General features: G+C 39.9%; 1 protein-coding gene and 1 long non-coding RNA gene across 8 annotated transcripts in view; one reads left to right on the forward strand and one right to left on the reverse strand.

Annotated features, from left to right (window-relative positions):
• The window catches only part of FRY (FRY microtubule binding protein), a 275,761-nt gene extending 258,904 nt beyond the window's left edge, over positions 1-16,857 (reverse strand). For 3 of the 7 annotated variants that reach the window (XR_001884138.1, XR_001884139.1, XR_001884140.1), the window contains exon 1: positions 16,084-16,857. Coding sequence is in view for 4 of the 7 variants with exons in the window: in XM_017865930.1 (XP_017721419.1) it covers positions 16,084-16,153 (70 nt within the window). In the remaining 3 variants the exon portion in view is untranslated. The remainder of the gene's footprint in view (positions 1-16,083) is intronic. The other 4 variants (XM_017865931.1, XM_017865932.1, XM_017865930.1 and 1 more) reach the window with 3 other exon arrangements.
• LOC108524833 (uncharacterized) lies at positions 16,410-27,701 on the forward strand. The gene is made up of 3 exons (XR_001884142.1): positions 16,410-16,498; positions 23,293-23,388; positions 24,781-27,701. It is a non-coding gene; the product is annotated as an uncharacterized LOC108524833 (long non-coding RNA).
• Positions 27,702-27,935: the final 234 nt, after the last annotated feature.

The raw sequence follows: 27,935 nt of genomic DNA on the forward strand, positions 1-27,935 counted from the left end.
TCCAAAAATCTCATGCTTCAGGTTTAATTCACGTAAATGCTCACAGAAAAAGCTGCAACTGGGCCGAGTGTGGTGGCTCACACCTGTAATCCCAGCACTTTGGGAGGCCGAAGCAGGCAGATCATCTAAGGTCAGGAGTTCGAGAACAGCCTGGTTAACATGGTGAAATCCTGTTTCTACTAAAAACACAAAAAACTAGCCAGGAGTGGTGGCACGTGCTTGTAATCCCAGCTACTTGGGAGACAGAGGCAGGAGAATCGCTTGAACCCAGGAGGTGGAGATTGCAGTGAGCCGAGACCATGCCATTGCACTCCAGCCTGGGCAACAAGAGCGAAACTCTGTCTCAACAACAAAAAAAAAAAAAGAAAAGAAAAGAAAAGAAAAGAAAAGAAAAAAAGAAAAAGGAACAAGAAAATGCTGCAACTGAAGCATACGCTAATGTCTTGTTATATTTTCAGCCACCATACATAGCTCTGAATTTAGAAGGAACACACTACATCTTAGACATCTTTAGATGGTTAATTTTCTGAAGTTCCAGAAATGTACTTTGCTACCAAAATGTCCTCTCTAGGGAGTGGTAAAGTTCAGATCCTCAAGTCAAGAAGATGTCACAAAAAAGCTCTAAGACTCTTTGGTTCCTGGTCATACTGTCCTGGCAATGAGCCAACATGACAAAACCATTAACTTACAGAGGGATTTAGACAAGCATTAATTAGGCAAATTACTAATAACAATGGCTACCATTTATTTGAGCAAGTACAATAGTGAATATGCTAACTACTTCATAAATGTCAACTCCTTTAATTGTTATGGCTCTATGAGTAGGTATACATAGATAAACATATTTATTTAAAGAAATATACATGATTATGTAGCACTATATATATATATCCCCATATATATCTCATACATATCAGGTAGAGTCTCTTTTTTAGGAATCAGAATTTAAGTAACTTGCTCAAGGTCACATAGCAAGTGTGTGGCTAAGGCAAAGCACATGATCGTAACAGTCCCAAATCACATAGAAAAAAACCCTTGTTTAGCCAAAACTAAATCAAATGAGCCTATATAATTTCTTTCTATATTTTGTATTACATAAAAATTAATGAATCTCGTGGTCAAAAGGCAGAAAATTTTAAGACAAAACAACGTAAAACATCATGGCTTCTCCATGTAGAGAAAGATCCAAGATTAAGAACAACAATTTTGTGTTGCTTTGCAGTGTGGGTATTGAACCTTTCCTTGCATGGAAACACAATGAAGAACTAGGTTTGCATAAAGGGCCTTTTATCTTTGTGTCATGTGACCAGTGTTGCATCATTTTCCTCTGTAGCAGGATTCAGTGAAGAGTGTAATTCACTTCTGTTTTCAGCAAGAAAAAATAAAAGCAAGTTAACACAAACGGGCTGATACTCCTGGCTGACTCTTCCGGACTGTGTTAACTTTCCACTTAAAGCAGAGGAGATGGAGGCTTGGTCTCAACTTCGGAGTTCACATAACTTTGCCAGCCCCAGTAGCATTAGGCTCAGGTAGATCTTTTGGCATTAACTTAGCACTGTCCACAAAGAACATAGATTCTAAACTTGTCTCTTGTGTGGGACAACAGCAAAAACTTCAGGAAAACACAGAGCTGAATAAATCAGCTGAGTTGTCATCTTTCAGTATAAAACATAGGCCAGTCAGACATAGACTGAAATGGGGAGGGATGTCCCAGGAACAGTATCAACAATTTATCTCTATCTTTTTCCCAGAGCCTGAAGAGCATTTTCATTCTCCTGGCCCAAGAAGTGACAGTCTCTTAGTCACTCCCTAAAACAAGGGCCTTGTCTGGCAGAACAATATGATATTTAATGAGCTCATTGGGCCAGTTTGATGGCTGTTGTTTTGTGTACGAGGGACACTTGAGAATTGTTGAGTGGGTCTTCCATCACTGGAGTGTGTACACTTCATGAGTAGTAGTATCTTCTGCCTGAGCTCACTTAATATATTAACCAGAGCATTATACTTAGCTTTTGGTCTTAACTTTCAGCAAGCCTTTCCTCAATTTCTACGTTACGCCTTGTCAAATCTAGCCTGTTTAAATCTCGCCAGCATAAAAATGTAGAGTAGCAGATGTTATTCCTTTTAACTTAATTGTGTTTGTAGTACCACAGTAATACTCCTACCTCATCTCTGGCCAATGACTGTGACTAACATTCCAAGGATATCATTGGTATTTAGATTACAGGCTACAGGTCAAAGATGCAGTCCATCTCTGCATCCCACAGAACTCTTGAACCTACCAAAACAAATGATTTGGATATATATCGTCAATGAAATTAATTCAGATGGTGACTCCCAGTTCACGATGGTATTTTAATTATTCAGTGAGCTTGCAACCATTGACACCAAAAGCATTTGTCATGCAATCCCTGCCTATGGAAGCTGATGCACAATTACAAGAGTAAAAAGGTGAAGATCAATGCTCAAAGCTATGGGAAGGACTTCCAGGAAAGACTGTCCTGGAAAGGCAGTAGCAGCAGATAGCCAGTGAGAAGGAATTGTGAGTATTCCAGATGGGAGGTGATGCAGACCTGGAACCAGGCCTTGGCAGAGGTGATGGTGACGAAGGTCCAGATGTGGGAGATGTCATTCGAGGAGGAAAACAAGACAAGTTTTAGCAGCAATTTGGATGAACAATAATGAAGGGTTGAAAACAAGTCTAGTTTCTTGCCTAGGACTGACTAATAGTGAAATTCAGCATGACTGATGAGGAACTAAGTCATATAAGGGTCCTGGAGGAGAGAGATGAAGTCACAGCTTCAGCAGGTTGATAAGAAAATATCCTATTTTGGAGATATATATCAGCAATATAGGGAAAAAATTAGTGAAAATTGGCCTTAGGGGTCAGCAGGTATAATAATGTACAAGTAACAGTCACTCTTACATATACACAATTAACATTTCATGGGATTGATTACTGGTCATATTTTACTGCAATTATTGACTTATATAGATCTTTTTCACTTGACACTCTTCTTTTAAGGGCAGGAACTTGGCTCAAGTTCAGCTTAAAATCATCTCAGATGATTATTCTAATTTTGTTTTGTTTTTCAGCCACCTGCACAAACTATGTTCAAAGGCTGGAAGTAGCAAGTATATCAGGGTGGCAAAAGATGCATTTCTCGTATTTCCAGGAAGAAAATCCTTTCCAGAAGTTCCCCCCAGCAACTGGGATAGCAGTCAGAAGCTTGCACTGAAGGCCAAGCAAGCAAGCATCTGGCTCTTTCAGATGCTTTGGTGTGAAATGAGCAGAGGAAAAGTGGGGCGGGAATGGCTCTAACTGGGCTGCCAACAAGAAGAGAGGCTCTAGAGACAGAAGCAGATTGGAATCTGGGCACCATCACTTACTGATTGTGAATGTCTCTTATTTCTTTATGAGCATTTGGTTTTTATTCTACAAAATGGTATTTGCCTCAATAGGATGTAAGGAAGTTTAAATGAGAGACTGCTTAGCACTGTGGCTGAAACATGGCAGTCCTTTATGAATGCTAGCTATTCTTATTTAACCATTGGGAGACCTAGCTTAGGGAGGGTGGGTACAGGGAAAGTAAGTCAGTGATAAAGCCCTTTCAAATTAATAGCTAAATCTGAACAATAAGATGAACATATAAACCTCACTGGAAAATACTGATATTTCCACATGAAATGGAAATATCTGAAAACAGAAAAACATTTTGCCCTTCTGGTATCTAAGGGAAAGATTAAGGGCATTTCGTCTACTGTTGCTGGATAGCATTAAACAGATAAATATTGAACTTGTTAATTTTAACCTAACAGCATAATTCAATAGATCTACATATTCCTTTTTTTTTCCCTTCCATCTGAGAACTGGATACAATCATTTTTTTTGTCCTATTTTAAAATTTAAATTTATTAAAAAAACAAAAGAGATGGGGTTTCACTGTGTTGACCAGGCTGGTCTCAAACTCCTAGCCTCAAGCACGTCTCCCATTTCAGGCTCCTGAAGAGCTAGGATTACAGGTGTGAGCCACTACGCCTGGCCTGGGTACAATCTTAAGGGGCTCAAGTGACTGATCTAAAAAATATTCTTTCTTATAATTTGCTTTTTTCTTTTTTTTAAAGCAATAGAATGACTCCATTTCTTTTTGAGTTAGTATAAGAAAGAAAACATTAGGAAAGGTTCCTTTTTTGAAACCGAAGGCAAAGAAATACAGAATTTTTTGGTGGCGGCTACTTTCAAGACTTTGCCACTGCTTTCTGACAAATATCACTGTGGTAACTTAGTAGGAAGTACACATCAGTATAATTCTACTCCCACCAGAGGTTCCTCAATTTCACCTACTGTTAGCCAATATCTTTATCTTGCCAATGACGATGAGAGGCCACACAGTGTAGTGTTTATCCTAGAGTCTAGGTTGGAACCCTAGCTCCATCACTTACAAATGGTTCCTTCATCTTTCCACATGTGTAAAACAGTGTCATGGTGAAGACCAGAGGAAATGGTACATATACAGCACTTCACACGGCTCTTGATACTTTTTAAGTGCTTATAAAGATCAGCTATTATGACTGCCCTTAATGCAGTATTATACAACAACAGGTGTTTGAGTTTCTAACAATAGTCATCTACTGTGATATGGTTTGGCTGTGTCCCCACCCAAATCTCATCTTGAATTATACTCCCATAATTCCCACACGCTGTGGGAGGGACCTGGTGAGAGAAGTGAATCATGGGGACGGTTTCTCCCATATTGTTCTCGTGGTAGTGAATACATCTCACAAGAGCCGATGGTTTGGTAACCTGTTTCACTTGGCTCTCATTCTCTCTCTTGCTGCTGCCATGTGAGATGTGCCTTTCACCTTCTGCCATAACTGTGAGGCTTCCCCAATCACATGGAAATGTAAGTCCAATAAACCCTTTTTCTTTTGTAAATTGCCCTGTCTCGGGTTTGTCTTTATCAGCAGTGTGAAAACGGACTAATACATACTGTTGTAGTTTTTACTTAATGGCACTATTAGTTGCCTATCATTCTTCCTTGGTACAAGAATCTCTGTTTTGTTCAGGTGGCAGGTAGAAGTCCCTTGTCTTACAAAAGGTGGACCCAGCCCAGTGCCAGGGCCTGAACCATGACTCATCTAAGTCAACTTGGCTATTCCATTCAACTTTGCCAGTGACTGGGCTAAGGGTAGGCATGTAACCCAGTTCCTATCAGAGAGAAGCAAGAGGAAGTTTGCTGGGACCTTTATCAAAATAAACTTCTTGTTACAAGAAAGCCCTAACCTGGGCCTCCTTCCTTCCTGACTCAAGTGAAGCAAAGATATTTGGAACTGAGGTGGCCATTCTGTGATCACGTAGTGTGACCAGTCCAAAGATTGGATGGTCTAGGTCTTTGAGCTTCTAAGCCCACCTGGAACCTCCCATCTCCAGGCTGTGGGTTGGGCAAGCTAATTCTTTATTCTTTCAGCCCTTATGAGGTTATTCTATCATTTATAGCAAAAGTATACTAAAATTGCACCCATTTCAAATTACTAAATGGCAAAAATATGTTCTGTGTTATAACTATAACACTAAACCTGTGAGTAGCATGTTACTGAATTCTGATTAGTAACAAGGGATTTAGAAATGAAAGTCACTGATTTCAAAATCCTACAGTAATTGTTTCCAATTTGTATTTTTTCTCTCTTCTCCCTCCGATTCTTTTCCTTTCTTCCCTCCTTTCCTCCCTTCTTCCTTTCTTCCTTCCTTCTTTTCACAAAGCAGTTGACTAATTGTAGACAATATAATTTAAATGTCCACTCCTCTTCCCCTCTAGAAAGTGGTACTAAGGATTGACATGGTTAACAAAACACATAACAAAATAAAGGAAAAGAAGCTAAGATAAAATGGATTTTTTAATATTTAAAATGTGCTAGAATCTTCATTTTCACTTACAATTTTGATCTTTCTTAAAGTTCAAGCATTTTAAATTGTTAGTTGAGAACAAAGTAGTTTACTCTGCCAGATGAAAATGGGCCAGATTTTCAAACACCTTCAAAACTGATCTCTCAATTGGCATGAACTAGGATTAGCTTTCCTATAATGGTAAGCACTGGGGGTTTCTTATAAATGAAACATAAAATCAGCAGGTAAGACACAAAAACAACTCTGGTGTTCCTATTTTCTTGCAGGTGTATTCAATCAAGTAAAACAGAAGGGAGACAGGTTGTCTTGCACCCTCAACCTGGAAGAGAAGCAGACAACAGGCGGCCACCACCAAATCACGAGGAAAGTGAAACAAAACACTCAGTGTGTGACCCTCAAAACTCCCTAAGGAAGCTGAATTTCTCATTAAGAAAGTAGAAGACTGGCCGGGCGCAGTGGCTCACGCCTGTAATCCCTTGAGGTCAGAAGTTTAAGACCAGCCTGGCCAACATGGTGAAATCCCGTCTCTACTAAAAACACAATAATTAGCCGGGTGTGGTGGCGGGCACCTGTAATCCCAGCTACTTGGGAGGCTAAGGCAGGAGAATCGCTTGAACCCAGGATGCGGAGGTTGCTGTGAGCTGAGATTGCACCACTGCACGCCAGCCTGGGTAACTGGGGTAAGAGAGCGAGACTTCGTCTCAAATACCACATACAATAAATACAATAAATAAATACAATAAATAAATAAAAATGTAGAAGTTTAATTTTATGGGTGTTAGAACAAGTGATACTATAGTTAAGTCCATGTCGTCATTCAATTGCAAGCCCTCATTTTTAGGGGAGATTTGTTAAACAGGTAGTGTTCATAAACTAAACGTTGAAAAGCAGACTTTTTTAAAAAGAAAAACTTCAATTTGTCTTTTAATTGGTGCTCTTACTTGCAAACACTGAGTTGTAAACTCACTGGTTACAGTCTGCTATGTTCATAGGCAATCTGTTCACCTAGAGCAACTCTTTTGTTTTAAAATTCTTTAATGCTGTCACAGAGCTTTCTACCTAAGCTGTAGGCATTAAGTAAAGGTGAACCAAAGATGTTTCAGACAGATATTCTAACAGCCTCTTGCATTTTTATGACCTTTCGTATTTCAACATGGGTTAACTGAAACATGATATCTACTGAAATGTAGGAGAGTATCCTTTAGCTGTATCATGATATATTTAAAAACATTCAGAATGCCAGCAATTTCCATAAACACCATATCTCACTTTATAGAAAAAAAATGCCTGTCTCCAGACCAAGAATACTGGCACTTCATATTGGAGACAATACTGTTCAGATTTACTGAGTTAGATATACAGTGACTTAACTGCAAAAAGTAACAACAGAAATAACCTGATAGGCTGTGTAGTGTGACAACTTTTTCTTATTCAGAATACTGAAAAGCAAGCTAGTCTAAGAAGCTGACCAACCTTAGAAAGTTAGGCTTGAGATCCAGCCTCTAGTTATCAGTCAAGTTCAATAATGTACAACTCAACCTCTTTCAGTCTGGCTTTAATGGTGCAGGAGAAATAACTGATGAATATCATGATGTTTACCGAAACCTCATTCTTCAGTGCAAGTATTCAAAACCCTTTACATTAATCAGTGACAGACAAGTGTCAGGTTTGTTCCTTTCGTATAAGAAAATGAGAGAATAAGAAAGCCAAAGTCACACACAGAAAAATAACAGAAAAACAGACAAGAAAAACCCAATCTTGTATTTATGCAGTTCAAACATTTTATTGATTTGACTTACAAAATAAACCATCTTATTGATTGGCTAAATCTCTCCTGCATAAACGTAACATTCCAATGGAATTTTCCCAAAGTATTGCCCTAGTTAATCTAATACCCTATTCTTTTCATGGCTGCCAAAATACATATTTACCTATTTAAGGCTAAACTCAAAGAAGTTGGCCTGGTGTTTCTTAAGCACAGGAAAAATTTTTAATGTAAATTTAATTGTATATTTCCATAATGTTGTGCTTGTGGCATTAGCTGAGAAATCCTGGAATTTCAAGGCTGTCTTCCACTGCTAAACTACTTTGCACTTTGCAATTGATTAAGAACAGCAGAAGCAGTCGGAGTTGTATATCAAATTAGAGTTGATAAAAGCACTTAATGCAGATTTGAATGCCTTCTCAAAAAAGATTTCAACTCCCTTAAATTGACATGACAACAAATTCTTACAGTAGCATAAAAAGTATTAGCTGAAATGTTATGGCTTTGGCTTAAATTTCCATCTGCAGCTCATCAAATGACTAAACAGCAGAAAGGAATTAAACCAAATCAGACTCATTACAGAGTCTGATATGCTGGCAGAATACAAACTTTCACTGCTTAGCATCTGGAGTTTTGGGTGACTAACATTTAAATGCCTGTGCTTGTATATTCTGTGAAAAATAGAAAAGTGTAAGAATATAGGTGAGATATCTGATCATTAAATTTGACTTACGGAAATATATAATTCAGTTTTTCTCTCACACATACGGGGTGGGGAGAGAAAGAGAGAGAGAGAGAAACATAGCTCTTCTGTTTAATCTCCCAAGTATTTTGAAGAGTGAGAGAACCACTCAGAATGAAAGACCACTGGCTTTAAATTTGTCCCATGTGCAAAATTCTGATAAACATGGTAACTCCTCTTCACATTTTTCTAATGTAAGGAATGCCTGTCTGAAATGCTTGCTGCCCCATATTCTGAAATCTGGTCAAGTGTTCCAGGGTAAATAGCTTACATTTCCTCTTCTCCTTCAGCCATCTGCTAGAAGAAATATTTGAAACTGTTCTTACAGACCATTGCCTGTACTTCTGATGGTTCTCTGATGTAGTGAAAGTACAAACCCATAAAGTTAAAGTCAACAGAATCTATCAAACACATTCTCCCACAATAAAATTTTCTAGGGCCTACTCTGTCTCTGAAACATCATTGGATACCTCTCCCTAGGATCCCTGAAGTCCTGGAAACTTCCGCATTAATGTACCTGAATTCTGAATCTAACAAGGAAGGAAGACAAGCTCTGGGAGCCTGGATGAAGGATCCAGGTGGGATGCATTTATGAAGCTCCCAAAACAAAGTGTGTACTGTGGTCAGTTGATGCTCAGTAAATAGGTATTAAATAGTGCTTGCCTCGCTTCTCTGACACTGTTGCATGTTGGAGCAATAACTAAGAAAAATTAATGCTTAGGTAGTAAGATTTGCAGTATAATCCAGCACTGAAAGGTAAGTAAAGATGTTCTTATGGAAAAGCCCATTCCCATTGTTCTTCCAAGCCTAGAAGATGCAACCTTTTCAGCTCAAATCAAAAGAAGGCATTCTCTTATTCACGTAGCTGGCAGTTCTGTGACAGAACAATGTTGAAAGGAATATGATGAATGGCATCTATCAAATGAAAAACATTAGTATGAAAAAAAAAATGAGGTTAAGTTGTGTATTATTTTTTTCCACAAATGCCATTCACGTTTCCAGGAAGTGGTTGCTTGCTAAATCTTCTGCAATGGGGTAGTGTGCAAATGGTGGATGGTTCCCAGAAGGCACCACATTAAGAAAAATTATAAATGTTTAAATGTTTTAAAAAGAGGACTAAGAGAAATTCTAGGGTACAAATAAATTTGGAAAATCACAATACATATGTTTTTGGACAGACTTACTTCTGTATTTTTTAAGTGATAAATACCAAGATATATTGCATTTTTTAAAAGTTCTATTTGAAGGTAAATACCATGGACAAAGATCATTATTTGTTCATTTAAATCTGATCTGAAACTTCTCAAAATATACCTACATGATGCCATGTGGGTATCTCATGCCACACAAACTAAACTTAGGAAGAATTAAATCTTACTCTAAACCACAAGTATTTAAGAAGAAACTGGCTAATTAATAATCAGGGCATCTCACTCATCAAATGAGGAAATGTGTTTGAAGGTGCTGGGCAAACTACAAAGCACTAAATACATGTAAGGTTGAGTACCAGTAACAGAACCTGCACAAAAAGCTTGTATCTGTGTCTATCAGTCTACAGAACAACCACGAACATAGTAAAATGTCATTTCTCATTAGCCCAAACTCACATCTGACACCAGTTCACTGCTAATACCACATAAGACGCAGAAATACGGAAGTTACTAATAAGATGATTAGAACATATGTAGCCTATTTGACTCCTTAAATTGTACCCAAAAGTAAACTACTGAGTTGTGGGTATTAAAATGTTTTGAAACAGCTGTCTGTTTAGGATAGGAGAATCTTGGCATGTTATATCAGTTGAAACCTCTAAATATTGGCAACTTTCTCAAATGTCTGAGCTGTTCTCAGATTGTAAAATTATCCAGGTCATCTCTTCTTGCCTACTGCTGTTTGCCTTTCTATTTCAATTCTTGTTGGCAACTCCATCAAGCAGCATGCAAGAGCAGGCAAAGACGTCAAAATGTATCTTTGTGCTGCCAGTCCTGTACATGATTTTATGGCGGAGCAGGCCAGAGCTATCAAGTAAATGGGACACCTGAATTATAGATAGATTTCCATTATCCCTGGAAATGTTCTCCCTGATCTCACTGCTAAAGACAATTAGTGAATTTGCTACTGTTTCCTAAACAGAAAAACAACACATCAGGGAAACCTCAACAACGCAAGCAAACTACCATTCCAAAAGAAGTAAACATCACTCATGCTTTTTTATTTGTTTTGAAACTAGGGAAAATATACCTAAAACACTCCTAACAGAAGAAATGTGCCTTTTTACTATAATCCAATTTTGTGAATGTCTGTATACATTTAATCAAATGATCACAGGGCACAGAACTGTCTATGTATTGCTTGCAATGACGGAAAGGACTTGTGAACACTTAAGGTCTTTCAAACAGGCCTATATGAGGGGATGGTGCTCTCCAGCAGGTGTGTGTGTGCGTGTGTGTGTGTGTGTAACACACAGAGAGAGAAACAGAGAGACAAAGAGCAGGGAGGGAACGAGAGAGGGCAAAGAAGGCTAAGACCTGGCAGAGACATCAGCCAACAAAAATAAAAATGGAAGCACCTATAAAGCGCTAAGTTCCTCACAGTGTTCTTTATCCTTTGGTCCTTTGAGTGATTAAAACAAACAATGCAATTATCAGCTGGACTGGGGGAAGGGTTTATGGAGCTTACTACCATCCTGGCTTTGAGCAAATCCCTATCTCAAGTCCCATTTGTTTCTTTTTTGGGGGGTTTTTTTGTTTTATTTTTTCATCGAAAATGTGCATGCTACTTAAACTCACAGGGTTATTGGAAAGAGTGAAGACAATAAACAGAGTGGTCATATGGCCTTCTTTGCTGAGGGCAGTCCCAGTTTGCACCCAGTGTCTCAGCATAATTATTAACTTTCACTCTCAAAAGTGTCACAGTTTGGAAAAACAATTTTGTCGTTGCCCTCTATATAAATCATGGAGCATAGTACTTGATACGGAGTGGCAGTTATTATTCAAGAACTGTCCACGCATTTGAATGGGGAAAAAAAAATCCCTCTGATTTGTCTTAATCATAAGCCCAGGGATACATCCTTTCTATTTAGAGAGCATGGATGTTGGTTTGGGGTTTTATTTCTCCTTAGAGCTGTAAACTGCTTTAGCAGAAGTGACCCCATGGCCTTAGAGAGGGTGTGGACGGGACACTGGAGTAAGTCTCCTTCTAATTGCCTGGAGCAGTGCTGGTACTTCCTCTATTTAAACAACCCAATTAAATATGCCTGTACTTGATCTATACCCCTTTGCTGGATTTAGGCAACTCAGTTAACCTTCTTAGTTTTCCACTTCTTTCAACCAAGTCTATATAGAGGTTAAAACTAAAATTAATTTTGAGATTTTCTTAAGCCTTTCTCACAGTGTCCTTCAGGTACACTTGCGACATAAAGAGGCATCAATAAACCCTGCTCTGCAGAGAATCTGAGACGCTTTCCATCCTCGCTTGCACATGACTTTTCTCTTTGGCCCCAGAGCTAACCCCATACTAACCAGCATTTCTATGTTGAACAGATCCTGTCCTTATCACTACAACTTAACTCACTACAACATACCTGAAAAATGCTGAATCTGATGCTCCTAATTGATGCAAGACTTTTCTAGAGCAACATTAGACATTTCACAATGCACACCAACCCCTTCCTACTGCAGAGAGATTGTTCGGTTCCCCAGAGCAGTTCATTTGTCAATGAAATTCTAAACACGTGAAAGAGTTAAAGGGCATTCAAAAGTTTCCCTCCATGGTGTATAGCAAGAGTTGCCATATGTTATAGGAACGATTCACACTGCCCTGAAAAGAGCAAGGTGTTGAACAGATTCTGAATATACCTTCATTCACTGGGCCCTGTGTGTTCATCAGGCATCCTGGGGTGGACAGAGACACAAGGAAGCCCTTTAGAGATTTCAGATTAGTGTGGGGGCTCACACACCAGCTCTATGAAGTGGTATACAGCAAGCCCTTCTTTCCTGGGAAATAGCTTGAACTATCCACTCTAAATTTGTTCTATAGCAAACCTAAGAGGCCAACATGACTTTCTGCCACTAAGAAAATTCCCAGACCAACTCCCATGCTGCTAGAAAGTATGCGCTTAGGGTAAGTAGGGATACTCTAATAGTAAGTGAGGTGGAAAGTTAAAGTAGTCGAGGGGTAAAGTTAAAAAGTAAATCTGGGAGAAAAAAAAACCAGCCCCAAATAACCAACTAATTTTGACATTTATTCATGTAGTTCTCTTCTCTAGAGTGTAGCAAGTATTGATTACTCATAAAATAACCCACTTTGGATGCCAAGGCTAAGGGAAGCCGTGGTCTACGTCTGATTTGAAGTGGATTTAGAAGGGAGGAGAGCATTAGAATACATGAATATTATTTAATGTTTATTGGGCATTTACAATGTGCTAGGTATTATGTTAAGTGCTTTATATCTTAATACCTCATTTACTCCTATGAGGTACCCATTATTTTGCCCTACATTTTACAGATGAGGAAACTGAGAGGGTGATTACTTAACTGTCCGAAGCCATGCAAGTGCAGGAGCAAGAGATCTGAACCAAGCCCATTTGGCCCTGCCATTTTTACATTCTAGGTAAGTGTGGCCTTATTAGGAGACTGGTGGGTGTACAGGCATGAATTTGGGAGCGTGTTAGTTAAACACAGAGGAGAGTGAGTAGATTAAGCTTGGTTGGTTGGAGCAGAAAAACATGAGAGAGGATGAACGAGGAGCTCAAAGAGGGTCCTAAGTGGCTACCACTGACACTCAGAAGCAAAGGAGGGCTGGGGAGCAGCCTTTGACTGTTAGGACACCACTGGAGCATTCCAGGTTCAACATGCGGGAGAAGGGCATGTGGAGGCTGTGGCCATGATCAACAAGGGGCTGCAGCCATGAGAACCACTAGACAGCTGGGGAAGGGCTAGATAAGAGCAGGAAAGGGCAACAGGACAGTCATCCAAGGGGACAGGAAAGCCTCCACATTCAGGTCTACATAGGACATGTTATTTCCAGACATCAAGGCCATTTTAATTCCCACCTCCATTCAAATGAAAGGGCAGCCTGACAGAGTACACGTGCCAATGAAGAGGAGACTACCAGAATGAACATCGAATGAAAGCTAGTACACCTCACTAGCCAGTGACTGATCTGTATATTGGCTTGTGAATTCTTTGGAGGGGACTAATACATACATAATTACATTTTCCCCACAATGTGCCATTAAAAAAAATATGGAAACCTTTACCTGGAAATGCTTATGGAATTACCTTTCTTCTAACACCTTGCAAAACAGCCAGCCATAGTTATAGAGTTTGTTTTATTGCTTTTTAATTGCTGCACTTTTGTAAATAAGCACCACCATATAATTAAGAGGCTGAGACTCCATTCAGGTATGTGGGCAGACATCCTCGCCTCTCAAACTTGTGAGGCCAGGCATGCGCATGCAGGTGCGTGCAGGTGCAATTAGCCACTTGCCCCATGGTGCATCCTCTCAGCCAAGGTTACACTATATTGAGCCTTAGGGCTTCTGTTTCTACTCTGTTTTCTACACAGACAAATTCCTTTCTCTCTTTGCTGCTCAAAATATGTAAAACTTAGCAAGGAGAACTATGCTAGGTTGTAAGCAGGTTAGTGTTGTAACAAGCTTAAAGAACATAAACAAAGTATATTTCCTCTTCCTCTTTTAAGAAAGGACTGAAAACATTCTCCCCTCAAAAGAATGCTGGAAAGCCACCAACTTCACTACTCTGAAATAAAAAAATTAATACAGCAGGCAGGGACTGTGTCTTATTCACCTCATGTAGCCCCACAGCCTGGCACATAGTAGGTATTCAATAAATATTTGCTGAATGAATTGGAAGAATTCAAAATTGTATCACAGATATTCTCAAAGTAGAAAAGAACAGTCATTTTGAATCATTTCCTGATGTAAGTATGTGGGGAGAGGAGTTTAGGAAGGGTGTAGAGAATATATACTTTATCTAGAGTGATTTGAAAATAGACAAGGGGAGAGAGATTTTTAAAAGAAATCCCATTGGCCTCAGTATTGTCACAACATAATTTTCTATTTAATGGGGCAATAACAAAAATAGATGGAAGAAAATAGTCTGGTCTTGGAATAATCAAATATGTTTAAAAACCACATACTGATGTCAAACTCAAAAGTGAGTTTTTTCAGTTATTGGAAAACTGTTCCATAAAGAACACTGCATATCAAATTCTTTTCATTAATCAAAGAGCAGATAGACAAAGGAAGATTCATCCTTGAGTGTAAAGGATTATACAAATAATGAATCCAAGTTAAATGATTTATAGCTATGACAAATAAAGAATGGTGTTTAGGCAACAGTATTACTCCCAAATGGCTTCCCACTTGTAGAAAAACAGCTTCAGACAAGCCCCATAGTGTATACAGTGGTGCAAAATGACCTGGAAAAAATGGTTTCTATGGATATCACTTAGAGATGCACATCCCTGAATACCTAAGGCTGAAGGTACTTTAAGCTCTCTTCCTCAAAGCAATTACAGCACAGGTTCTCCTGCCCAGGTTTTGTTTACATAAGAACAATCTTGGCCACCGGTCATTTGTGTAGGAGACAATTAATCACTAGCTCTTTGAGCACAGGTAGGTTAATCAGTATGCACATAACACAATATTAAAATTTTCATGGGAAAAATTTTTTATTTAAAACAATAAAGGATCAGTAATACCTGCTGGTCTTTTATCCAAAGCAACTACAAAGGCTGTTAGTGACATAGAGAAGACTTGGTTTTTTAAATGTTCGGAAAATACAAGGCATCATTGATCACCTGAAGGCCTCATTTTAATTTGATTCCAGATCCACGATGGCTTAGAGGTTGTCTTTTTGAAACAGCGTATTGCTAAAATCCTTATGTAGGTCAGAAATGGAACTTCAGAAGCCATCATATTCTGCTATCCTAATAAATAATTAGGGTCAAAACCTCACTTGTTTATGGTTCAAAAAAGTACATTATTTGGACTATAGCAAACATTGGGATTTTTAAAAATTCAAATATTAAATGGCATTCAGAACATCATCCACATGGACGAGGGAGAGATCAAATAAATCTGCAGATGCCTCTATATACAAAAAGGATGTAATAGGTTTTGGACTATTAAGTACTTTTCCTTCTCCAGACAATACCCTAAAAAAACAATTACAAAGTACTCTGAAACCCTGCCACACCCCTTTGATTAAATCACACTTCACAAAATATTTAGAGAAAGCATGAACAAATCAAATAAACATCAAGGCAGGAAATGCAGCCAGGAATGCCTGATCCTGAGCTCCCCCAGAGTCTGAAGGGCTGCCTCACTTGAAAATTTAATCAAACACAATCTACTGTAATTCCATTGCAGCCTTTGCACTTAAGGAAAGCTAGTTCAGTCTCTGACATTTTGATTTTCACAGCAGATGGAAGCAAAAAAAGAAAGAAAGAGAGAGAGAGAGAGAGAGAAAGAAAGAAAGAAAGAAAGAAAGAAAGAAAGAAAGAAAGAAAGAAAGAGCAAAGAAAAGAAAAAAAGAAAAACTTCCGTGGCTCACAAACATATGTGTCCAGTTGAGATTTTCTTTCTCCAGCCTTATGCAACATCCAGCAAACAAACAAACAAAAAGGTTATTTTCTATTACTCACTATTACTCCAGGATTTCAGTAAATATTTGATACTGATCTCAAAGAAGCCCGAATCCTGCTGGCTGGCCATGTCTGCGGCATACAAAGAGGCTGGGAGGACGGGCAGCTGCCGGGAGCAGGTACCGGGCGTGATGCGCCTGTCACAGGTTGTGATGTCAGCGCGGGGTCAGGCGCCGAGAGGCAGCTCTGCGGATTCACCTCCGGCTCCAGCCGGGAGTCCTCATCTAAAGGACACCGCCGAGCAGAGAGAGATGCTCGGCCGCTCCTCCTCCTCCGGGTCCAGGACTTGCTTCTTATTTGCTGGGCGCTGATCTCCCTGCAGCCCTCGGAGGCGGCGGCCGCGCTGCTTTCATTTCGGGGCTGTCATCACCAGAAACGCCGGCTGCCGGCCGCCCACCAGCTCGGCTCCAGTCAGGTATGGAACCGAGGAAGACCCCACCTGAACTGGGATCGGCTTTCTCCTGGGAGGGAGGGTTTCTAGGCCGGCCTCCCTGACGCGATGCAGGCAGCCTCCGGCCCTCACGGCCGCCGCAGGGCTGAGGGATGGGCCAGGAGCGCCGCCCCCTGCCCCTGGCCCCTGTCTCAACCTGAGTCGCGGCTCAGCCTCCGCCTAGGCTGCCGGAGGAATTTTCCCAGCTTCGGTGGATCCTCTCTCTTCAGCAAGGTTTCCCGTGAGCGGCCCGGGTGTGCTCTGGCTGCTGCTTCCCCTTGTGTCTGTCCCTGAAATAAACACAACTGCAGCACGCTGCGGTAAGCAAAGCTGCAGCCCTGCATCTGGTTGCAGCGACGGTTTGAAAAACCCCATCCGTCAGCCCCCCTGCAGTAAGGAGGCTCAACAAGAGGACGCTTGTCTGGGCTTTTTCTTCCCTGCCTTCCACATGCACGGTGGAATCTGCATTTTGTACTTTTCCCTCCCAGAAATGCAGTCTTTTCACGGGGCACCGGAGCCCGAACGTGTGCACTCTAAGGGAACAGTACAAACTGCTTAGGTGGCTTGTTTTTGTAATGCCACACATTCCACAATGAATCTTATTCTCAAACTTCTCATTTCTAAGACTCACCAAGCCCAGTGAAGCTTATTTTATTTTATTTGTATGAAAAGGACAAGAAGCAAAGCATTAGATTCCTTGCTTTACAATGGCTTTTGATTTCACGAATTCTTGATATCAGGTGTCCTGATATTGGTTAGCTTTGTTTCACATTATCATTTAGCTTGACCAGGGGATTAAATCAGAGTACTGTATTTTAATAATGACAGGTTATGTTGGAGGAGGTGGGATTTAGCCAACTATCTCATAAACCACAGGATCCTTCCCAAGTCCCAGTACATTCATGATTAATGTTTTCTAAAAAACAACAAAAAAGTAATAAACCATGTTAATAAGTATTTAACACAGCAATGTTGGGCAAACTCCCCAAATCAACACACAAACAGGACTTCCTAGATTAACAGTTCATTTTAGAAATGGAAGTAAAAGACTACAATGTACTTTTATTTTGTCTTAAAATATTTTAAAATTCAACACTAAATAAAACTTTTAAAACTATGTCCTGAAAGGCCCTAAGATACTTTATCAATTTAATCAGTTTTTCAAACTCATTACACTTACCCAAATGGCAAGCACTCAATCACTCAGATTTCCAGCTCCACTTATACACTTTATTCTGATGAAATCTCTCATCAGATTGACTTCTTTTTAATTCATGTGCATACTCAAGTTGCTGAGCTGATTTTATCACTTGTACTTTGAATGTATGGATTCTAGGTAAAATAAGACCCAAAGGTTTTACCTTGAAACAATTATTATATCTGAAAATAAATTTCATATTTTAGATCAGCCCATCTGATCTGGTGCTTCCTTAAGACTCAGATGGCAATGAATGAACAGGCAGGCTACAGGGTACCCTGAGATTAACGATGGCACAGGCTCTCAAGGCAGGGCCCCATGTTGGCTCCTGGCACCAGCGCTCACTAGCTTTGAGCCCCAAAGTAAGTTATTAACTTTGCTAAGCCTTCATTTCCTCACCTGTAAAATGGGGTTGTACTTTCTTCCTACAGTTGCTGGAAACAATAAATAGCACTATATATGAAAGGGGCTCAGCATAGTATTTTGCCCATAGTTAACACTTCATTACATTTTAGCTACATTGGTTTTTTTTTTTTTCTTTTTCTTTTTTATGAGACAGTCTCACTCTGTTGCCCAGGCTGGAATGCAGTGGTGCAATCTCGGTTCACTGCAACCTCTGCCTCCCGAGTTCAAGCGATTCTCCTGCCTCAGCCTTCCAAGTAGCTGGGGTGACAAGCATGCACCACCATGCCTGGCTAATTTTTGTATTTTTAGTAGAGATGGGGTTTCACAGTGTTGGCCAGAGTGGTCTTGAACTCCTTACCTCAGGTGATCCGCTTGCCTTGGTCTCCCAATGTATAGACATGAGCCACTGCGCCTGGCCCATTCATTCTTATTATGAATCCTTTGTGACTCTAGAATAGAATTCTTTTTTAAAAAAGCTAAACACTTTTTTTTCTTTACTCTTTATGTGGTTTAAAAGATATATTACTTTTGAACACCAGTGGTAACTATTTGGGGAGAGCAAGTTGGAGACATTTAAAATCAGCTGCAATAAGCAAATATGCTATTGTATATTGCTACTCAAATACATAGAGATTCTCTCTGTTGACTTTATTTTCTAAAAAATTTAACTGGCTTTTTAAAGTTTTCAATACTTAAATATATAAGTTGTCACTATTTAACTGCTACAAACATACTAACTTGCTGAGAATGCCACTCATATATATTTCAAGGGAAACTATCATAAAAATGTAAATGCTACTTAGAAAATAATGTTTTCAATGGCATCTGGCTTTCACTGTGAAGAGTGAATCAGCAACTAAGAGCCCAGTTTCTGTCTCTTAGAACCTGAAATCTTGTCCAGTGTATGCTTTTTTTTCATTTGAGTACCTTTAGAGAGGGCATATACTGTAAAAGAACAGAAAAGGGCTTTTGTTTTGTTGAAAGGCCTGCAAATCAAATAGAATGACACCTGCTGCAAGCTGAGTAGAAACATTTATCCTTTTGTCTCCTCTCTCTCTGGGGGGCTTAAAAAAAGTAGTCAGAAGAGGCACCTGGACAGAGGTACTTTAAAATACAACAGTAAAATCTGAATGTGTTCCTGGCTTGCTAGTGACTTCAGTTATGATTTAAGAGGACCTAAAGCTATCTCAGCTTTCATATCTGTAAAAAGGAGGGATCCTTCCTTAAAATTTTAGGAGAACATACAATGAATCATCAAGCATGGAATCGGACATAGATATTGGGGGCTGAGTGAAAGATAACAGTAATACAGGAAAAGAGGAAGGCCTCAGAAAATGGTATCAAAGAGTGGGAAAAAGGTCGGGCGCAGTGGCTCATGCCTGTAATCCCAGCACTGTGGGAGGCCGAGGCGGGCGGATCACGAGGTCAGGAGATCAAGTTCATCCTGGCTAACACGGTGAAACCCTGTCTCTACTAAAAATACGAAAAAATTAGCCAGGTGTGGTGGCGGGCGCCTGTAGTCCCAGCTACTCGGGAGGCTGAGGCAGGAGAATGGTGTGAACCCAGGAGGCAGAGCTTGCAGTGAGCTGAGATCAGGCCACTGCGTTCCAGCTTAGGCGACAAAGCGATACACTATCTCAAAAAAAAAAAAAAAAAAAAAAAAAGAGTGGGAAAAAGTCGGAAAGTGGCCTGACACAAGTGATGACACTAAATGACACCATCTACATCTGTTGAATATAAATAGCGTACTTAAAAATACATGTATTTTTATATTTAATCCTCACCTCAAACCTATGAAGTAAATACTATTAGCCCCATTTTACAGATGAGAAAATTGAGGCTTAAGGAGGCATAAAATAAGGTCAAACTCATATGGCTGGTAAAATTTAGGTCTATTTTAGACTCTGAGACATTTATCGTAACTTTGTTATTTTTTTTTTTAATCACAAGCAAGGTGAGAATCATGCTTACCAAGTTCTTCAGAGAAAGTTCAGGAAGAAGCTGGGCACAGTGGCTCATGCCTGTAATCCCAACACTTTGGAAGGTCAAGGCGGGTGGATCACTTGAGGTCAGGAGTTCAGGACCAGCCTGGCCAACATGGCGAAATGCCATCTTTACTAAAAATACAAAAATTAGCTTGGCGTGGTGGCACCCGCCTGTAATCCCAGCTACCCAGGAGACTGAGGCAGGAGAATCACTTGAACCTGGGGAGGCGGAGGTTGCAGTGAGCTAGATTGTGCCCACTGATCCAGCCTTGGGCCAACAGAGCAAACTCCATCTCAAAAAAAAAAAAAAAAAAAAGTTCAGGAAGAGATGCTAAGGTACTCCTTAACATAGCAGAGGTGCTTCAGGTCCCATCGACTCTCCCAGCCTATTCACTGCCTTCCTGCCTGGCTTTAGCCTGGGTGACGTATTCCCTGGGGGCTGTATCCAATTCTGAGAAACCGAGAGAAGAATGCCTTTATTTTTTCACATTAATTTGATTCATTATACAGGTTGTGGTTTCTACGAGAAGAATGCTTTTATTTTTCACATTAATTTGATTCATTATACAGACTGTGATCTCTACAAGGATGCCTGACCTAGAGTGGAGGTGGGGTGATTGATGATGAAAATCCAGTCTGAACTCCACTCTCCAATTTGGCAGGCACAGAGGTGGCAATGGGCTGCTTCTACCCTGGCATGGGTCTGCATCAGCCCAGGACTCAATTCAGAGGAAGGGGTGCCTATTTTTTTTATCAAGATACCACATGGGCTGGTGGTAGCTCTGGGTGGTCAGTGGGAAAGAGGTAGGTGGTCAGAAGAAAGAAGTGACCCACTGGTCACCTGTGTACCTATGTCCTAGCAAGCCGTGTGTAGCAGAGTGGGATGACAGTGGTAAAGGATACAGGGATTATATCTCACAATCTATGGCATTTACTCTCCTCCTGCCTTGATCCCGATTATAACCATCTGTCCTGTCTCTTCCTCCAGAAGACCTGTGTCTTACTCAGCTTTGTGTTCCCTACATTTCCATAGCACACAGTAAGTCCTCATGCAATAAACATATGTTGAGCGAATAAGTGAATGAGCAAGCTTGTCATGCCTGCCTGTTATCTGCTGCCTGTGGAAAAAAAAATGTGTAAGAAATGCAATTTTTTTGTTTTAATTCATACTTAATTTACTTTTTTAAAAAGCATTTTGGACAATTTTTTGAGGCTAAATTGTGTGGCATTCAAAAAATGTGAAAACAAAGCCTTGCAAACAGTCTGGATGCTTGCCAACATCAAGAGCCATTACCTAATGATTTTAAACCATCTGATTGAGTTGATTGGGTTAGGATTGGAATCCACCCCCCTTCCTTGTAGACGGATACACGTGGGTACACATGTGTAATTACTGTCACAGAGCGACATGTACATTCATGAACAGAATGTGTTAGGCAGAAAAGAAATGTTTCACTGGCATCCTGAGGAAACAAAGGAAATCACTAAATGTAAGAAAATAATTGCTTTATCAATTTTTGATCAGCAGTCTCAACTTCCAAAAAAGCATGAACTACATTATATTCTCACTATTATACATTGTATCTTAAGAACAGTCCCAAATCAAATTAAGCATCCCCTGAATTGAGATACAAAGACAACAGTTACAATCAATGGTGACAAGTATGGAAAAAGGGGTTTGTTTTTCTTTAAACAGCAGAATAAGAGGGCTTTTAGAGATAATCTAAAGGACAAAGTGTTGAGATAAATAACAAACTTCTCTTTTGACCTATTTTTGATGAACAATTTGGACAGATCTATCCTATCCTAAGAAATATTAGAGAAAAAATATGAAATGATGCCACACAATGTCCATGTGGTAAGCATCCAACACAATAATCATTCCCTTAAAAAAATCCAACCCACATATATAAATCTTCACAAAATAGATTCAGCAAGTTTTGAAAAACATTTATTCCATTACTATCCATTCCAATTTTTTTTTCAATGAATTGAAATACATTTAAATTTTTTGAATGCAATAGAACTTCATTATAGCAAAGCTTGGTGTTGTCCAGATTCAAACATAAACAAGAAAAATCATGTCTTCCAAAATTGTTTTCATTGAAACCTAGCAGCAGACCTCATTTTTTCTTCCCTACTCAGCTCCCCTGCGAAGGGGTTTTATACGGAACCCAGAGCCAAGACAAAGCAATAGGAAGTCTAGCACAATGGGAAGCCCCTGAAGGGTTTAAGCAGAAGACAATAAAAGACCCTGAGAAGCGGCAGCAGGGAGTGGAGGAGAGAAAGCCTGGAATTTACTCTGCTTTCTGCTCTGCACATGGAAGGCCCCCTCCTTCTGTCCATTGTCACCCAAGGTGTTTTGATAGGTCTAGAGCGGGGTAAAAGAATGGTATTTATTGAGGCCTAATATTAGGGCCTGGGGCTGGGCTGTATATCAGAGGGCATACACAGACAAAGCTGAACAAAGGGCACACCGACTGGGCACCTGCTGGGCACTTCTCTAAAACTGGCACTGAGACACCATTAGAATGAATTAGAACTAGGGCACCAGTTAACCTGGGCCTGCACACTAGTGAAAGGAAAACTGAGCCTCTCCTCTGACCCTGCCTCAGACAACTGAATGGTGACTTCAAGAACAAATATTCAGGCCAGGTGCGGTGGCTCACGGCTGTAATCCCAGCACTTTCAGAGGCTGAGGTGGGCAGGAGTTCAAGACTAGCCTGGCCAACATAGTGAAACCCTGTCTCTACTAAAAATACAAAAATTAGCTGGGCATGGTGGCAGGCACCCGTAATCCCAGCTACTCAGGAGGCTGAGGCAGGAGAATCGCTTGAACCCAGGAGGCAGAGGTTGCTGAGATCATGCCATTGCACTTCAGCCTGGACAACAAGAGTGTAACTCTGTCTCAAAAACAACAACAACAACAACAAATAATCAAAGGATATTAATTAGAAGGGAAGTGACATTGTAGATCAGACCATGCTCTATCATATAGAAGCTGTACTGCTGGCAAAGTTGTTGAGCATCTTATGGCCTCATTTTCCTCGTCTATAAACTAGTACCTTGTTACACAAATCTGTTATGAGGATTACATGAGTGCCTAGGCAGATGATAACTGTTATGTAGCAAATCTGTAGCGAGAAATGAACCCAGAATATGCAGCGCAAAATTCCTCTTTAACTCCACAGTCAGGTTAGGAAAAGAGAAGAGAAAGAAGGAGAAGAGAGAGAACCTGCCGATCACAGAGAGACCCTCGCTCCCATCTACCTCTGCTGGCTACGAAGGTAAGGCAGATCTGCCCACAAGGCTGGAAGTTTTGGAAAGGTGAAGAAAGTCTAAATACATGCACATACAAACACTATTACTTAACATTTTAGTGCTTCCAATGTTTGGTGCCCAGGGTAAATTTCCATTTGAGTAGAGGTTCCAGTTAGGCTAGTATCATCTCAAAATTTACCTAATTTAGTCTTCTCATCAACCTCTCAAAGTAGGGCCTGCATATTTGGATATTATTAACCTGTAGCCAAAACCAGGAGATGCTGTGGTTCATACATATTTTGTACACATAAAGATTTGACCTCAATTTCTGCAGAATAAGGTCATAAGCACACTTAGTATTTAATGTATTTAAAGACATGTATGCAAAGAGAAAACATGGCAGCATTTCCCCCACTGCCCCTTAGCATGAAAGCATACAACACTAATGATAACTTTATTATCCTATTTTTGAATACCACCAGCAACCTGAGAAATTATTTACGTTCAGATATAAGCAGGTCAAATATAACTGGCTAAAATAGAAGCCAACTATTAATACATAATTATAAAATATTAAGTCTTTTCTGAAAAAGCAAAAAATGGCATTTGCGGCTGGGCACGGTGGCTCACGCCTGCAATCCCAGCACTTAGGGAGGCTGAGGCAGGTGGATCACTTGAGGTCAGGAGTTCAAGACCAGCCTGACCAACATGGTGAAACCCTACCTCTACTAAAAATACAAAAATCAGCTGGGTATGGTGGCGGGTGCCTGTAATCCCAGCTACTCGGAAGGCTGAGGCAGGAGCACTGCTTGAATCCGGGGGGCGGAGGAGGTTGCGGTAGGCTGAGATCAAGCCACTGCACTCCAGCCTGGGTGACAGAGCAAGACTCTGTCTCAAAAATAAATAAATAAATAAAATGGCATTAGCTTTGCATATTATTATTTACCAGAAATGCAGACACATAATGCTTCACAGTATAAAAAACACTTATATTTATATCAGTCATCATCACCCTTTAGATTTGCCATCTACAGGAGAACTAAGAAAATGTTGGTTCTTCCCTGCATGAACGATAATCTAGCAAAACGAAAAAATACAGCATTCTCATAGTTGTATGAAGTTATTGGGTGATATTCCTATTATTTGGTGATAAAAATTAAATACCTTTTAGGGCTAGAGTGAATATTCCCACCAATGTTCCCAATTTGACACACAAAAATAAATATCAGAGTTTAAGTTATAAGGGAAAGATCAACTTTTCCTCAAGATACCATTTACTGTACATAATAATTAAAACCTATAATTTTCAAATCAATGAAGTTGAGGAAAATTAGAAATTTTGGATAGTTTTTTTAGTGCATGCTACTTAAATTTTACATTTTTTTCCTTCTAGGTGCTAAAATGTTTTTTCTTTCTAGGTAGGACCATGTTTATAGTTACCTACTAGCAAAGGTTGAAGGGCTGGGAATTAGGAAACTCGTGATTCTGCTTTTTATTTTGACCCTGATCCTCTGACCTTGGACGTGTTATTTATCTACTAAAAGAAGAACACTATTTCCCAGCCCCAGACTGCCTCGTCTCTTAGGACAAGCCAATCCTTGATTTTCTATACCACTGGGAGGAACCACTGCATAGGAAAAGCAGAACACCGGGTAATAAATTATTCTGTATAACTCTTTGGCAAACATTATTTAATTTTTTGGCAATAGATTCACCTTCTTGGTTATGTTCTAATAAAGCTCATGTCAAGAGTATCCATGAAAATACACACTGGCTGACTAGCAGGAGAAGCTGACATAGGACCAAAAAATAATTGGGGATTAGAAAGCGATAAATCAATATGAAAACTATCAAGCTGTCTACTGTGAAGTTAATGAAGTAATTCAAAGTGCTTTGTTCAGCTTAGAGGAAAACCAACAGAAACTATATAACTAGACAATTCTTGTAAATCAGGAATAAACAATAGTCACACACCAGGTTATTATCACTGAGATTAAGGACAGTGGTCTAGGGAATTAAGGATATGTTACAGCATCACTTCATTTGGAACTACCACTTTAAAAAGAAGTGTATACCTCACTGAGCATCACAGATTTCACCTTCAAAGTTTTCAACGTGACCATCTGTTCATGGAGCTGTCTGGTACAGACCCCAGGTTTCTGCCTTTTAGAAGATGGTGGTCTAAGCCTGACAACAGTGGGGCAGAAAAACCCACACATCACCTTCCCACTCACAGACGACGTTTAACTGTACAGTAGTAGAAAATGTGACTGTGAAGGAGCAAGTATATTTCAGAGGACAGAGAAAGTCTTACAGGGCGTGTGTTTAGAAAGGGTGGGGAATCACCACCCTCCTTTGACCAGACAGGCAGGGCTTTGTGTAGGAGGGTGGGGCTGTCAGAAACTGTCTGAATGATGGAAGGCAGCAGCTTAGCAGGCTAGTGGGGAGAGCGACTCCAACTGCACGGCTCAGCTTAGGAGGCACAAGTGAGGTCAAGAGTAATGATCTTTGCAGACCGTCTGTAGGGGTGAGATCACTCTGAGAAGCCCAAGGAAACAGAAGTGGACAGTCATGGTTCTGACTCTCAGTGTTAGCTATGGAGAAACTCAAGCTCATGGTCGGATAAGCCCTGCTCCACCCAGTAATGGCCCCAGTGATCCACTTACGTGTTTGACCTATTTCTTCCTCATTCATAAGGTGCACATGATACTGCTCTTTACATAAGGTTGCTTCATGATCTTAAAGGAGATTATGTAGATGAAAGGGCTTTGTATTCCCAGGGTGCTAATATTAGATTCTCAGGGCTCCCATCAGCGTAAGATTCAGACAAATAAGAGGGTGAGGGGTCCCTGCTCAGCCCGTCGCCCTTAAAGAAACACACTGGCAACTTCCCTCCTTGTAATAGCCTGCTGGACTCTTAGTTTCGGGTTTAGGGAGATGCCAGGGGTGTCCTGCTCTTTAAGTGGCCATTCATCAACTCCAGGAATGTGCTGGTGGTTTGCCTGAGTCTTATCCAAATGCCACTCTGGATTTTGGATAAATACAGGATGGGTGGCAACTGTGGTCAAATTACTACTCCACCCTACCACAAGCCTTATTTTCCACCTTCTTTGCTCCTCAAGGGAGTTTCCCCTTTTTCTTATCCTTTAAAATTATTTTAAAATATTTATTTGTCTATGAATTCTTATATCCTTACCTTGGCATATGATTTTCCCATATACAATTGAAATTTTGTGTTCATTACAAACAAGGGGTAGCAGAAGTGTAAGGGAAGGGACATGGACGTGGGCTTCACCAGACTTCTGGATGAAAGATGAGATGACTAGACAATTCCAATAGTGAGAAATGTATTAGGAAAAAGGCTGAATACAGAAAAAGTACAGCAATATGCTCTCCTTTGGCTTTATATCTACTCTTCCAGAGGAGGAAACTGAAATTTATCAGGGTGAGTCCCACAGCAGAGTAATGATAGTAACAGTAACACTGATTATTGCTGGTCATGTGATAAAACCAAGATTGGAACTCCGATCTGGTGCTAAGCCAGCAATGTCCAACAGAAATGCAATGCAAACCACACATGCAATGTTAAATTTTTTAGTAGCTACATTAAAATAACCAACAAGAAGTTGGTGAAGTTATTTTTAATAATCTACTTTGTTTAACCCAATACACCAAAAATCATTTCAATAATTAATGAATATAAAAAAAATTAGTGAGACATTTAATATTTTTTTGTACCAAATAGTTGGAATCCAGTGAGTATTTTACAGCACATTTACATTTGGACTAGCCACATCCATCTTGTGGCTATTGTGTACCACTGCTATTGTGTACCACAGTTAAATCCTGGGTTGCAGTGTAAAATGTACCTTATATTGTGAGTCATGGTTTTAAAAAGTTTGAAATCTTCATACTCTGCTAGTGAGAATGCAAAACGGTTTAACTACTATGGAAAGAATCTGATGGTTCCTCAAAGAGTTAAACATAGAATTACCATATGACCCTGCAATTTCACTCCTGTACACATGCCTGAAAGAAATGAAAACAAGTTATCTAACAAGTATATGTTGCATGTTCATAGCAGCACTATGCATAATAGCCCAAAGTCTTCAATGTCCATCAATGGATCAATGAATAAACAAAAGGTGGCATATACATGTAATGCAATATTATTCATCTGTAAAAAGGAATGAAGTTTGGGAACATGCTACAACATGGATGAACCCCAAAAATGTTATGCTAATTGAAGAAGGCCGGACACAGAAAGGTCACATATGATATGATTCTATTTATGACATATCCAGAATAGGTAAATCCACAGAGACAGAACGCACATCAGCTGTCGCCTGGGGCTACGGGGAGGGAAGAACTGGGAGAACCTGCTTAATGGTGAAGGGGTTTTACTTTGGAGTGATGGAAATGTGTTGGAACTAGATAGAAGTGGCGGTTGTGTAACACCGTGAATGTACAAAATGTCACAGAAGGGTCACCTTAAAATGGTTAATTATATGTTGTTTCACTGCAATAAATTATTATTATTTTTTAAGTTTGTTCTAGAGGGTCTTTCCGTTTG

Source organism: Rhinopithecus bieti, unplaced genomic scaffold (assembly GCF_001698545.2).
Source record: "Rhinopithecus bieti isolate Rb0 unplaced genomic scaffold, ASM169854v2 scaffold_81659, whole genome shotgun sequence".
Classification (NCBI taxonomy): Eukaryota; Metazoa; Chordata; class Mammalia; order Primates; family Cercopithecidae; genus Rhinopithecus; species Rhinopithecus bieti.